This window comes from Athene noctua, chromosome 7, assembly GCF_965140245.1.
Source record: "Athene noctua chromosome 7, bAthNoc1.hap1.1, whole genome shotgun sequence".
NCBI lineage: Eukaryota > Metazoa > Chordata > Aves > Strigiformes > Strigidae > Athene > Athene noctua.
The window spans coordinates 18,973,595-18,985,870 of NC_134043.1; the positions used below are offsets into that span (position 1 = coordinate 18,973,595).

The 12,276-nt window shown below is 36.8% G+C and overlaps 1 protein-coding gene across 3 annotated transcripts in view; it reads right to left on the reverse strand.

Annotated features, from left to right (window-relative positions):
* RBMS1 (RNA binding motif single stranded interacting protein 1) overlaps window positions 1-12,276 on the reverse strand; it is a 147,293-nt gene that overhangs the window by 31,679 nt on the left and 103,338 nt on the right. For all 3 annotated transcript variants that reach the window (XM_074910321.1, XM_074910319.1, XM_074910320.1), the window contains exons 3-4: window positions 9,811-9,869; window positions 6,891-6,982 (exon numbers count right to left, since the gene is read on the reverse strand). In XM_074910321.1, coding sequence (XP_074766422.1) covers window positions 6,891-6,982; window positions 9,811-9,869 — 151 coding nt within the window. The remainder of the gene's footprint in view (window positions 1-6,890; window positions 6,983-9,810; window positions 9,870-12,276) is intronic.

The window sequence follows — 12,276 nt, forward strand, 5'->3', positions numbered from 1 at the left end:
TCTACCATCATCTGAAAGTAATTAACAAAAACCTCCCTGTGCGTGTGGAACCATTCCTAAATTGCAAGCAAGAAACTTGGCAAAACGGTAAGACATCTGTTTTCTCTTGCTCTGTGTAAGGTCAGAGCGAACAGATAGCCATTCAGAAACATGTGACTAGGCACTGCTCACAGCATGGAAGATCCTCTGGCTGATAGGGAAGGGATTAAATGCTTGTCTGCTTTCGTATAGAAACTACTTTAAAATTTACAATTGGCCTGTGTCTCACAGAAAAATGTCTGTTTTAGCCACAGTTTTAATACTGTCTGACCACAGACTGTTAACAAGACAATTCGGGGGGAAAAAAAATCACTACCATAATCTTCACTTGTTCTCCAGAACTGCATAAACACTATATATGATTAATAAGCTAAATGTGTTAATTCATTTTCACAGGCACATCTGTATTACAAAGAGGAACAAGAACTGTATGAAAAGGAATTTTTGACTACAGTAAGTACTGTGTTCAAGTTTGCAACCAGACTGTTACTGCACTCTTACACTCCCTTTTTATCCCTTGTCATTCTTGCTTCCCTTTGCTAGAAGGGCACCAGGGTGCTCCCTGGGAGTTCTGCATGTTGCTCATGGATGCCACTGTTTTCAGCAGAAAGCTGAAGGAACCCACCATGGTTTGTAACTGGACCCTTGTCTGAACAAGTCATAGCACTGCTTAGCAACTGAGATAAGATTTTTGTGGGTTGGAGCTGTGTACTCAAGGGAAGTGGTTGTTAACCGTCTTATTTAATGCACATGCAATTTCTGAAATGACGGTCATTTAGCCCTCAGGTAAGGAAAATTTGGTTTACCTTCAATTTATTTTATAATGACTTTTAAGAACTCTTACAAATAAAAGGAGGAAAATTGATTTACTTAGGCTATTACAGTCAGATTTAATATTATTACCTACAGGAAGTACTACAAACTAGGAAAAAAAAAAGAACACACTTTTCTCACAAGACAGTTGCTAAAAACTGTAGAAATCTACTTGAGTTAGGTCCCATTTGCCTGTCATTCATTCTTTGGTATTCAGAAGTCCAGATACAGAATGGAAAAAAAAAAGAAAAAAAAAAAAAGAAGGAAATAAAAAAAAAAAAATGCAGTATGCCTACCTTCTCTCGTTTGATTAAGTGCACTAGGTACCATGGTAACCTAAACTTATTTTCTTACTTTACTCTGTAGGAACGAAAACTGATTTAGTTCTCCGGAAGGCTGCCACAGTGAAGACAAGTACATAAAGCAATACATTATTAAAAGTCATTAAAAAGTTAGCTGTTTCTCATTTTTGCTAACTCAAAACCATGTTCTTCATCAGCAACATAAAGGAAGACTGCCTTTAATGCATTTTGTTTAATAGCTGTGGAAATATCTTAATTTCTGTTACAGAGATAAGGACAAGTGTCTAAGCAGTCTTTCCCTCCCAAAACCCCCATATCTGCTGTGCAGTTCATACTTTATATAGTGAGACAGTTAATCTTTTCCAAATATGCTTGGGAAAAAAGTCACCTGAAGTAAGTTTAGAATATAAAATAATGCTCCTGCATTGAATGTAATTGAAAAGAAAGATAAAGCTACGAGCACGAGGGGGCTGCTTCACAGTTCTGTCTTTGTAACCATTAGTAAAAAATACAAAGATTATAAATTAATGTCATCTCTGGTTCTGGAGGATCAGTGTGAACTCAATGGGCTAATATTTATCACAAACTAAAACCCACCCTCACAGAATGAGATTCAGAGAGTTTGGTCTGTTGCTTTGAGGCCAGTAGGCCACTCCAGAAAACATAAATTATATCTTAAGAACAGAGGAATAGTCAGTATATGATGATGCAACATACTTTGCATTATCACCACAGGCATCCTTCTAACACAATGTGGACAAAAAACAATTCTGAAGATAGCCCTAGTTTTTTACACAGTCTTAAAATATTTGAAAATATTTAGTGATTTGTTAATGTGAGAACTAATACAAAATAAGCAGAAGCATACTTCATTGTGTCAATGGAAGTGAGGATTTTAAGGATGAGGAAATTATAACATTATGAATCTGAAGTCATAAGTCCTAAAAATGCGTGACTGCAGGGGAAATCTTTGAATGGATAAACAAGTCTTCCCCAGAAAACACACATTAGCATTCGTTGGCTCAAATTAACAAGTTCCATTGACCACAGAAGTCTTCTATGTCCATGGACTACTTTCACGGGTTCTGTTATAAGTGGCATATGTTTACTAAAGGTAAGTTTGTGCTTCTATTGAAAAAGAATTAGGAAAACACAAACTGGAAAAGAATGAATATCACTTGATTAAGTTGTAAATTATCCTGACAATCTTACAGCAAAGTTGTACATATGGAAGAACTGAAAAAAATCTCACGAATAGAGAGAACAGAAGAGACATGAAGGAAGGCAAGGTCTTCAACAACACAGTCTGAAGGCTGAGGCTCATTGAGTCTACAACAGTTGTATTGGACTTGAATGGTTAAATCACTTTCAAGGGAGGACACTACACTAATTTTAAGGACAAGGATGAAATAAAATTGTGAGAACACTAGAACATAATGTTAATCCTTCATGTGATGCCTAAAGTACATTACAAACTCTTTGCAAAAAGTAGTAACTCCATATGTAGAACAGTTTTGGTAAATACAAGCTTTCCACTGTATCTCAGGAATCTGTTAACCTACCATGAGCTAGACGATACAGCTGTATAAATGTCACTGCCATGCCAGGAAGCAAGATTTTTAGCACTTGCACTCTAAGGTGCCACAACCAGGATGGTATTCTAGCTGGCTTGTGTATCTCTACATTGCTGTCAGTACAATATAGATATTCTCCAGCTGACTTTATCTGGGCTGCAAACACAATCATTCTCCTCCTGGCTTAAGTTTGCTAGATAGAAAGATGATAAGAACTGTGTTTTTTATTAACCATTCTTATAAAAGGTAAAAAAACTACTGAATATTTACATCCAGAAGAGTAAGAACTAAATTCAACTTCCCATTTAAAAGGGCCAATTTTCCAATCACCTGAAACACAGTTACTTCAGTAACTATAGCTGAACTCAACTGAATACCATTTGATGAGACAGAATTTTGAGCACTGATTCAAATGCCTTAAGTTCAAGGTCAAAAACCTATAAGAATTTAGGTGACTCGTATCTCCACAGCATTTAGACCTCACCATCTCTAAAACATCTCTTACAGATTTCTCAGTTTAAGTCTCCATTCAAAATGCCAATATACAATAGATCTTCTGTGTGTATCTATCTTCCTATACAAAGTCATTTGCTATCTGCTCTAAACAGCATAGAAATCTACAGTTATCTCACTGATTTTACCTGTGAGGTGGGGGGAAGAGAAGAGACACACCTCAGAAATTTCATTCTGACAGCAACCATAACTTTTCTAACAAAGAAAATACTACTACTACTACTACCACCACCTAAGAATGCACAGCTCTTCAACATCAGAGCTTTTGAACTTATTATTGGTTTATTATCGAAGCACTCTTCTAGGAGCAAGGACAATAAACTAATTACATTAAAAAAATTTCAAGAAATTAAAATGAGCAAAAATAAAAGACACTCACCAGTTACTAACTAGCTTAGAAACAACAGTATTCTTGCAAGACATGTATTTGCTCTTTCCATACTTTATCTCTAGAGTAAGAGATAAACTATTGGCTTTGTACGAGCTGCTGAAACAAGCTGGCTACCGCTACAGCTCCACATCACCTCTTGATCCCTTTCCACAGCCACCTGTACACCCTGAAAAAGATGACTGACAAGATTGAACACTGGTAATACTCAAACAGAAGAGAGGAGAGGGGCACTACCTCGATTTTATATCTCCATCCAAAAGCTACTCCCATCCCCTGGCAGTATAGTATCATCTTACATAAGCTCTTAGCAGCATTATCTGACCAACAGGAATCACAGGAGGCACTTCTGTTCCAGCAGTGACCAGAAGATACCGTTAACCAGCACAAAGCAAAACACTTCCCAAGCGGCTTCGTCTTAGCCAAGTGCTCCCAAATCAGAGATCGAAAAGAGCAGAGCAGAATAACTGAAAACATAATGTTTCGTGAGCAATGGCCTGACACTAGGTTCCCTCACTGTCACTATCATCGTGACATCTTCTGAGAGGTGGTCACTTCACCAACAGTGACCCCTCGGAACAGATTTGGCCTGAAGCCATGTCTCAGAACACAGGCCCTCCCGGTCTGTTCAGCAATAGCCGAAACATAGTGAGTGAAGACTAAATTTTTCCAGAGTCAGATCAACTTGGAAGCAGACCTCCGAGTACAGCATGGTCTTACCCCATGTATAGGAAAAGCTCAAAGGCAAATATTTGAAGTTATCTCTACAAAACAAACAACAAACGTTTTAATATGTATAATCTGAACTGCTTCTACTAAACTAGGATTTATAGATGAACTTGCTGATGCAATTTTTAACACATTGACATATAGCAGGACGCCACAAGAAGGGGTTTACAGCAATCAGAGTCAGGACAAGGCTGAAGCAATAACATTTCCCTTCCTCTTCAGCTGCTGCGGGTCAGGGACTACCACCACATCTGGGAGGAGGGTGAGAATACTGAGGAGCCGAGGTGCTGGCTGACACCCTGGGTACCACATAATAACAACACCTTCCCACAGACAAATCCCACCAACAGGCATTTATTTCTCTTTGAAACTGAAGCAGCTGCAGTGATCAGTAAGCAAATCCACGGGCCAGACAGCCAAGAAACTGTCCTCCAAATCTTTCTCTGTCACAGTTTCACTGCTAGAAAGACCATTTCATGACACAGGTGGTAACATGCAAAAGGTTAAAATATTAGACAAACACAAGTAAACTTTTATAGTGTCTTGCTTGTAAAAAGTCTGATTTGCTAATCTTGCCAAACAACTCTCAATTCCCAGTTTGGAGCTTCCAAATGGAGATAGGATTTTTCAGAAAAAGGAAGGCAGCACTGCTGAGGAAAAAAAAAAATCCTAATGGCTCAAAACAGTCGAAAATCAAAACACTCAAACTTAGTCACTTGTGACTATTTGTTGTGGTACTGTTCATTGGGTTGGTTTGGGGGTTGGTTTTTTTTAATAATTCAAACACTCTTTCCATGTTAAGAAGCAGAGCAACAAGTTTCACTGGAATGCAAACTTTATAGTTCCAGATTTCCCACAGGTCACCAGGCTTGACACAGTGTCAGAAAAATCCATCAAAACCATCAGGTATTATGGTGCACATTATTTCATTAATGCTAACAGAAAGAAATATTAACAATATTGCAACTGTCAGAGGAAATGAATCAGAAAAATATACTATGGGAAAAATCAAGAAACTATTCATTAGATTTCTATAGTGAATTATTAGAGCTTCTCTGCCTACTCAAGACTACAATTAAATCAGACATCAAAATATGACTTTACATTCTCTCTTCTCCCCTCCTACCAAGATAACATATCCATAAGATGGCAGACAGAGGCTTTGAAAAATCTGGTGTATATTTTGAAGTGATCACCTAAAAACTAAAGTTTAATTAAAAGGTCTTTATTAAGTATACATAAAACCTTTTTAAAAAGCAAACAAACAAACCCAAAGCAACAAAACCAAGTGTTTTCCAGTAAGCATGTATGTTTGTGTCATGGCTGCAATGAAACATGCATTAAGTATGAAACATATGGTTTCCATTTTGTTGCTCTGGAATCCATCCAAAGACATTTTATGTTGTTAGCTTAACTGTTCTCCTCAGCTGAGAAGCTGTGGAAAATATCTCATCTGAAAAAAATCTGTACCTAATGGATAACTATAAAAGATTTGCTAGATCTGCAGCAGACTACTTTATTAAAAAAAGCCTCTGAGATTACTAGCTAATTACTGAAATTATTATTTTTTTTTAAATTAGAATATAATTTTCAAACTAAAAAAAAAATTGCTTTAAGAGGTACCACAAATCATATGAACAGATTATGTTGGTAATATTTTCTTTAATATATTTGTAGTGGTGGTCATGGCACTGTTGGAACCAGGCCATCTGACCTATCAAGAACGCATGACAAAATCATTACGAATGTATCATCTTCCTGATTTTACAGATTTGAGAAACTTATTTTATGCTGAAAGAGCACTGGTTCTGAAGATCACTTTTGATTAATAGCCTGATTTAGAGGTAAGGTTCAGTAAAAATGAGAAAAAAAACCAAATCATATTTCTTTATTTCTAATAATGCTTGGATTTGCCGTTATGCAGAAATAGGTTGTCAAAGGGCTGGCTAAGAATTTCAAGACATCTATCATGAATGCCCAGATTTAGATTTTATTTATGTTATCAGAAAATATAGTAGAAAGTCTGAAGGCAAAGTCACAAGGTTAAATTTTTTCACGTTGTGCTTAAAATTCATCTCCAAATTGCAAGGCTGCTGACCTCAGTAACAAGCAGGCAATGTGTAAAATCTTTCATACCTTTGTGCTGTAAACTAGTTCAGCTACTGACTTGGTTCAGGAATTAACATGTATTTAAACTATTAAGCCTGCTGTAGTTCTTACAATTTATTGTTAATCTTTCTTTTGATAAAAAGACTGCAAAACTTTTTTACTGGAAAAACAGTATCGTGAATAAATTGATAAATCCAACCAGATCAGTTTGGAGACCATACTACGTTTCTTTATTTCATTAGTTGAGACGATTTGAGGTATGGGAGTCAAAAGCCCCCATTTCATTACCTTAATATATGATGTGGCTTGGGGACCACGTAAGGGGCCTGCAACTTAAAATTTCCATTGCCAGTGCTCTGATAATGTACGAGCTTGTTCGTAGTCACAACTTATTGCATGAATTAGCCGGTTATTTCAACTCACCTTTGCCATCTGTGCTTGGACTCCACTAGCCTTTAATGCAGAAACTGCCTTCTGAGCAGCTGCTGGGCTGTCAAAGTCAACAAAACCGTAACCTGAAATATAAAACATATTTCATTAACGAGACAGCAACCAGCTTTTAACTAAACAGTTCATATGCTACTAACATAGAATTTTCTTGTTGGTGAAGAGGACAAATTTGAACTCTAAAGTTCTTCATATAGTCGCAAAAAAACCAATCTACCAAAGTCCTTCAACCTTGAACTGGTGGGGACCTACCCTAGTGGAACAAATCAATTTCCAAGCCCACTCATCAGGATTTTGCCCAAATTGCTAACAAGTAGTATGGGGCTTTGCTTTGTGTTATCTGGTATATATCTTAGAAGAGAAAATGAGGCATCATCAGTTTATTTCATAGATATCACCAAGGAAAGCAGTCTGTTAATTTTTCTAATCTTAAATTCTTAGTCCAGTTTGAATAAGTGACATAAGCCTCTAAGTCACGCATCATTTACTCAAAACTGTGAGAGGAATTTAGTTTAAAAGACACGTATCTACTGCATCATAACCCTTTTTTTTTTTGTGAATTAATTATGTATTTACAATGAAGTAAAAGACAGTTAAATTTAAAAAGTGAGTGAAAAACCAACACTAGTGAAATCAAATTAATTTTCCCCATTGTTGTTACTAGAACCAGAATGTAAAAAAAAAAAAAAAAAAATGTCCTGAAAGCATTTTCTATGCCATATAAGGCAATCTTTAAGTGTTAAAGTAAACCCAAAGTTATTATAATTGTAACAATTTCCATGTAATTGCAGTAACTTCTTATTCTGAACAATAACATACATCTAATAGATCCCAGAACATCTGAACAGCAACATACCTATATACCTTGGCTTTTACAGACACTGACCTTACAGGCTGGGACTTTTACTGCAACATGAGAGTGGGATGCTCAAGTCTCACTAAAAGGCAATCAGAGTTTGGAAGCTACTTCCCCTAGATGTTATTGCAAACCTCATTCTGTATTTTTCAACCGCCCCTTCCTTCCCACCAGTGAATCTCCTCAAATATTAAAGAAATCCCTCTCCAATGTCTAAGTTGGGTTAAGAGAAAACAAATAAAACACCCAACAATTAGAAAAAAACCCAACAACTCACCTCTAGAGAAATAGAAAAATGAGTTATTTCTTCAGAAGGTAATATTCTCCTACAGTATGTCTATACTAAGGACAAAAACGTTGTGCAAAGACATAATTGAACCAGCTTTAAAGTCCTTAACTTGGGAAAAACAACTCAAACAGCCTTGTACATCAGTGCAAGCTTATTTAACCTGCCAAGAAGCTGAAGAAAGCAGCATATTGTTCCGTGTAACGTGATGTTGTGGACTGTTAAATCTTGACATGAAACAGAGTGAATTAGCTCATATCAAGCTTTGTGCTGCCAAGGCAAAACTAGCTTTCCATACCCACAACCAGCTTTCTGTGCCCATGACAGCCTAGGTTATCAACACCACCACACTGCAGGGTGTAATATATATGAAGTTACATACTGATAGCAAGCACGCCTCCAAAGCTAGCTTTGCCATCTTCTGGGTGATAAACAAACTCAATTGCTCGTCCTTCCAATTAGTTTAAATCCTATGGTATGTTCTTTTGGCAAGAGCCAGAGATACTGTCAATCTTTTGGTTAAATTCCAGTTAGGTATCTGCATTCTGCCTACTTATGTTCCTACTGCAATTTCAATGACATGCAGTGAGCTTCCCTGCAGCCTTAACTTGCTGTATATTGTTAGAGCAGACTGTTAGTTAGTGCTTCTCACAAGTGAGATTTAAAATCTGTACTGGAAAAGTCAGCTTAAACCTCTTAAAACATTAATGTAAGAATTTCTGTATCACTGACAGACCTGGGAGAACGGACAGACTAAATCAGTTAAGTGCTGTCATAGGTATTAATGAATTAAAATAATTGAAAAGGGCATCTCCTCTTTCTTAGTCACAATATATGCAGATGACATCTGCATACAAGCTAGGAAAAACATTTCCAGAAATTTCAGTTTCTGAACTGTCAGCACCCTTTTAATTGCTTAAGACGGGGAGCTGAGAAGCTATGCCCCTGCACTGCTTCCAAGTTCTCCACAAAAACTGTGTCTCTCTTAATGATGAACTCTCCTGCCTCTATCAGCTTTATGCTCATTCATGAGCTTTACATTTATTAATATTGCTAAATGAGCTGACATAATTCTTCACTTTGCTTAGAAATTATCCTCTTAATTGTAAAAATAAAGTCTGAAATCTGACACCTTCTCCCACCATGCACATTGCTGGGATATGATCTCACTGCAGCTGCAATGAGTGATGAAAATCAGTGAACTGATGTATCCAGCTTATCTAAAGGAGTTCTAATTTTTTTTCCAGCTGCAATTACTTTGGTGAAAATGAACCCTCTCTTTGCTCCCAATACATTCAATAGCATATAACAAAACACAATTAGAGTACTGGAACATATAATTAAGTGCTGCTTTAAACTACTCTAATCAATGGAACTTATTTCCACAATATATAATTTTTTCAGATGCTTAGTACAGTTGAATGGTCTTCTGTAAGCTTCCCTAGTTTCTCCAGGCAAAAGGGGAAAAGCTGCTTTTAACTCCATTTTTGTTTTTAAAATAGAGGAAAACTGCCAGCCAGCACTGTGCATAACAGCCTCACTCCGGCTGGGCTGCAGCACTGACATAGGCTGTCTGCCAGCTCCACTGGAAACAAACATATTGAACACACCAACCATGGGCAAGAATAAGACTAATTTAGGAATAAGAATGGGGGGGGAGAAGCGTTAAAAGCACTTAAAATACAACATTAGCATATTTTATAGTATTAATTACGACTTTCACATCAATGTAGTACAAAGCTAAATATACATACCTTTGCATTTGTTTGTTGTCTTATCCAAAATAGCCTTCGTGGATACAATTTTCCCATACCTAAAACATATTATACATATGTAAGGAAAATGAGGAAAGAACATCCTATTACAACAGATACCCAATTCATGTTATTTTATAGCCTATTACCCTTTAATTTTAATAAATGGAATAATATATAGACTATATAATTATAAAATGAAAATGCACACATAGATTGAAGTGACAAAAAAAGATCAATTTCGAGCATGATCTTTTTCTATTCTCCCTATGTTTTCAGTGGCACAGCAGAGTCACCAAAGAGGAAAAAGTGCTTTATAGAAGAATACAATACAGTTAAAAACCTGCTACATATAAGAAACCACATTTTAGACATAAGCCTGGACTCTCTCAATATATACTAGATAAAGCAGACAAGCTGCTTGTCAATGTTAGTCTTGCTAACTAACATGGTACACAGGGAAAAAAATAAAAACACACAGTAAAAAAAAATTAGCTAGCTCTTCCCCCACACACTGACAAACACAAAAAAATTAAAAATTCTGTTCTGGAAAGTGACACATGTAAGTCAGATTTATGAAAGCTCATCAGCAAAGGTGGTAAAAAAATTTCTATGTTTTTAAAATGGAAAACTGAAATGTAAATGATTTCAACTAAAATCAAAACATCCCTCAGTCAAGTCTCAATCTTCTTTTTTTAAAAGAAAAACACATTCATTGCCTGTTCCTCAACTTCTCAATAACCAGTCTGCTCAAATGCCAATCTGCTCCATGGTCCAAAGGTGAGTACCCTGAGATCTAAGAGCAATTAAGCTTGGGAAACAGGCAGACAGCAATCCCAGCTGTAGGAATGATTGCCGTTTCTGAAGCGCTCTGCAAAGTTTATCAGTATTAGATTTTTTGATCAAATTTAGAGTAGAATTTGTCACTGCTTGTGAAAACTGGCAATTTTCCTTGGAAACTAAATCCCAGTTTCAATATTAAAAAAGCACCTGCCTTGGCCTGCATCAACAGCGGAATTGGAAACTGAGCACAGGTTTCACAAGTTCCTTACTACAAATCTCTGTTTGCTTGTGAACTACATCTGATACAATGCTGTGAGTACATAAGAGAGAAACAAGGCATCACGAGTTTGTTTTCACATGAGAATACAAATTATTACATTAGCAGGTATACCTAAGCACTACTGTGTGCTAAAAGGTTATCATTGTACAAGAACCCAAAATGAACTGAAAATTATGAGAAATGTTATCAACATAAGAAAGTGGGATTTGGGGAAGAATGAAGTTTTGCCAGTTCACCTGCCAAATATAACTGCAATAGAGTATCATTTTGAAAAGATATTATTTTGAAAGACAACTAACTCCATTTCTGTAGTACCTGTATTAGTCTTAAATATTTCAAAATATATGAGACCTAATAAAGTTAAGCTTAGTTAAGAGTACTCAAATAACTGTTCACTTGCAAAGTAATAGTTTTTAAAAAATGAAGCCTATTTACAAAAGTACTTTCCCCCTAAAGAACTTTTAAATACATGTTTCAGTGTAGTTACTGCTCTGTGATGTTTCGAGCACCTTTTATTTATTCAATGAGTCATTGTATGGCTTCAAATAGTTGCAAGGCAGTAAACCTGGGACACTAGCCACTAGGTGTTAGCGTCCTTATTGTATCTGAAATTGTGAGCATCTGCACCAATACAAAATAGAACTAGCTGTAGTCTGAAAATGTACAAGCATCAATGAATATCAGTGCATACCTAAATATACCATGCTAGAAGCTGTAATAAAGCAGTAGAAATCGTGCTTAATAGTTGGAGCAGGTACTTCCTTATTAGTATGACTTACTTTCCAAATCTGTCATTCCATTAAAAAAAACTCCGTAGTCCTTAAGTCAAAACTTCTCAAACTCTCTCCAGAATTTTTCTGAATGCAGAGTAAACATACATGTTATAAATGAGAGGGGCAAACTGTTCAGGGACAGCACTCCTCAAGATCCACTAAACTCTTGTGTTCCAAACTGCCTGCACGCAGCATTACATCTGACAGCCAGCACTCCCCATATCCTATCAGCTTCCCTTCTTCTCAAAGTGAAGAGCTACATGACCTTTGTGGGAAAAAAATCCCTCAAAGATGATCTTGTCCCTGCTACTGTTTCAGTTCTTGAAAGTGTAAAAAGGTGGGGAGAGTGCAGAGCGGAGAAGTACAAGCACTGGGCATGTATGTGAACAAAGTAACTGCAACTCAGCCGGTTTGGTCAGGGAGGGGAGTCAGAGCCTGCCTACGGGCTGTGCTGGCCCACCCATGCTGACATACACCAGCCCGTAAATAAGTGTCTGCATGTCTGTTCTTTACAGCCACTTCATGGACCATCTTCCAGTGTGCAAGACCACTAGTGATTTAACTCACTGTCCTAGATAGCATGGCTCCTGCAAAGAACCAGCTGCCATGGAAGACTGCCAAGAAGTTTCA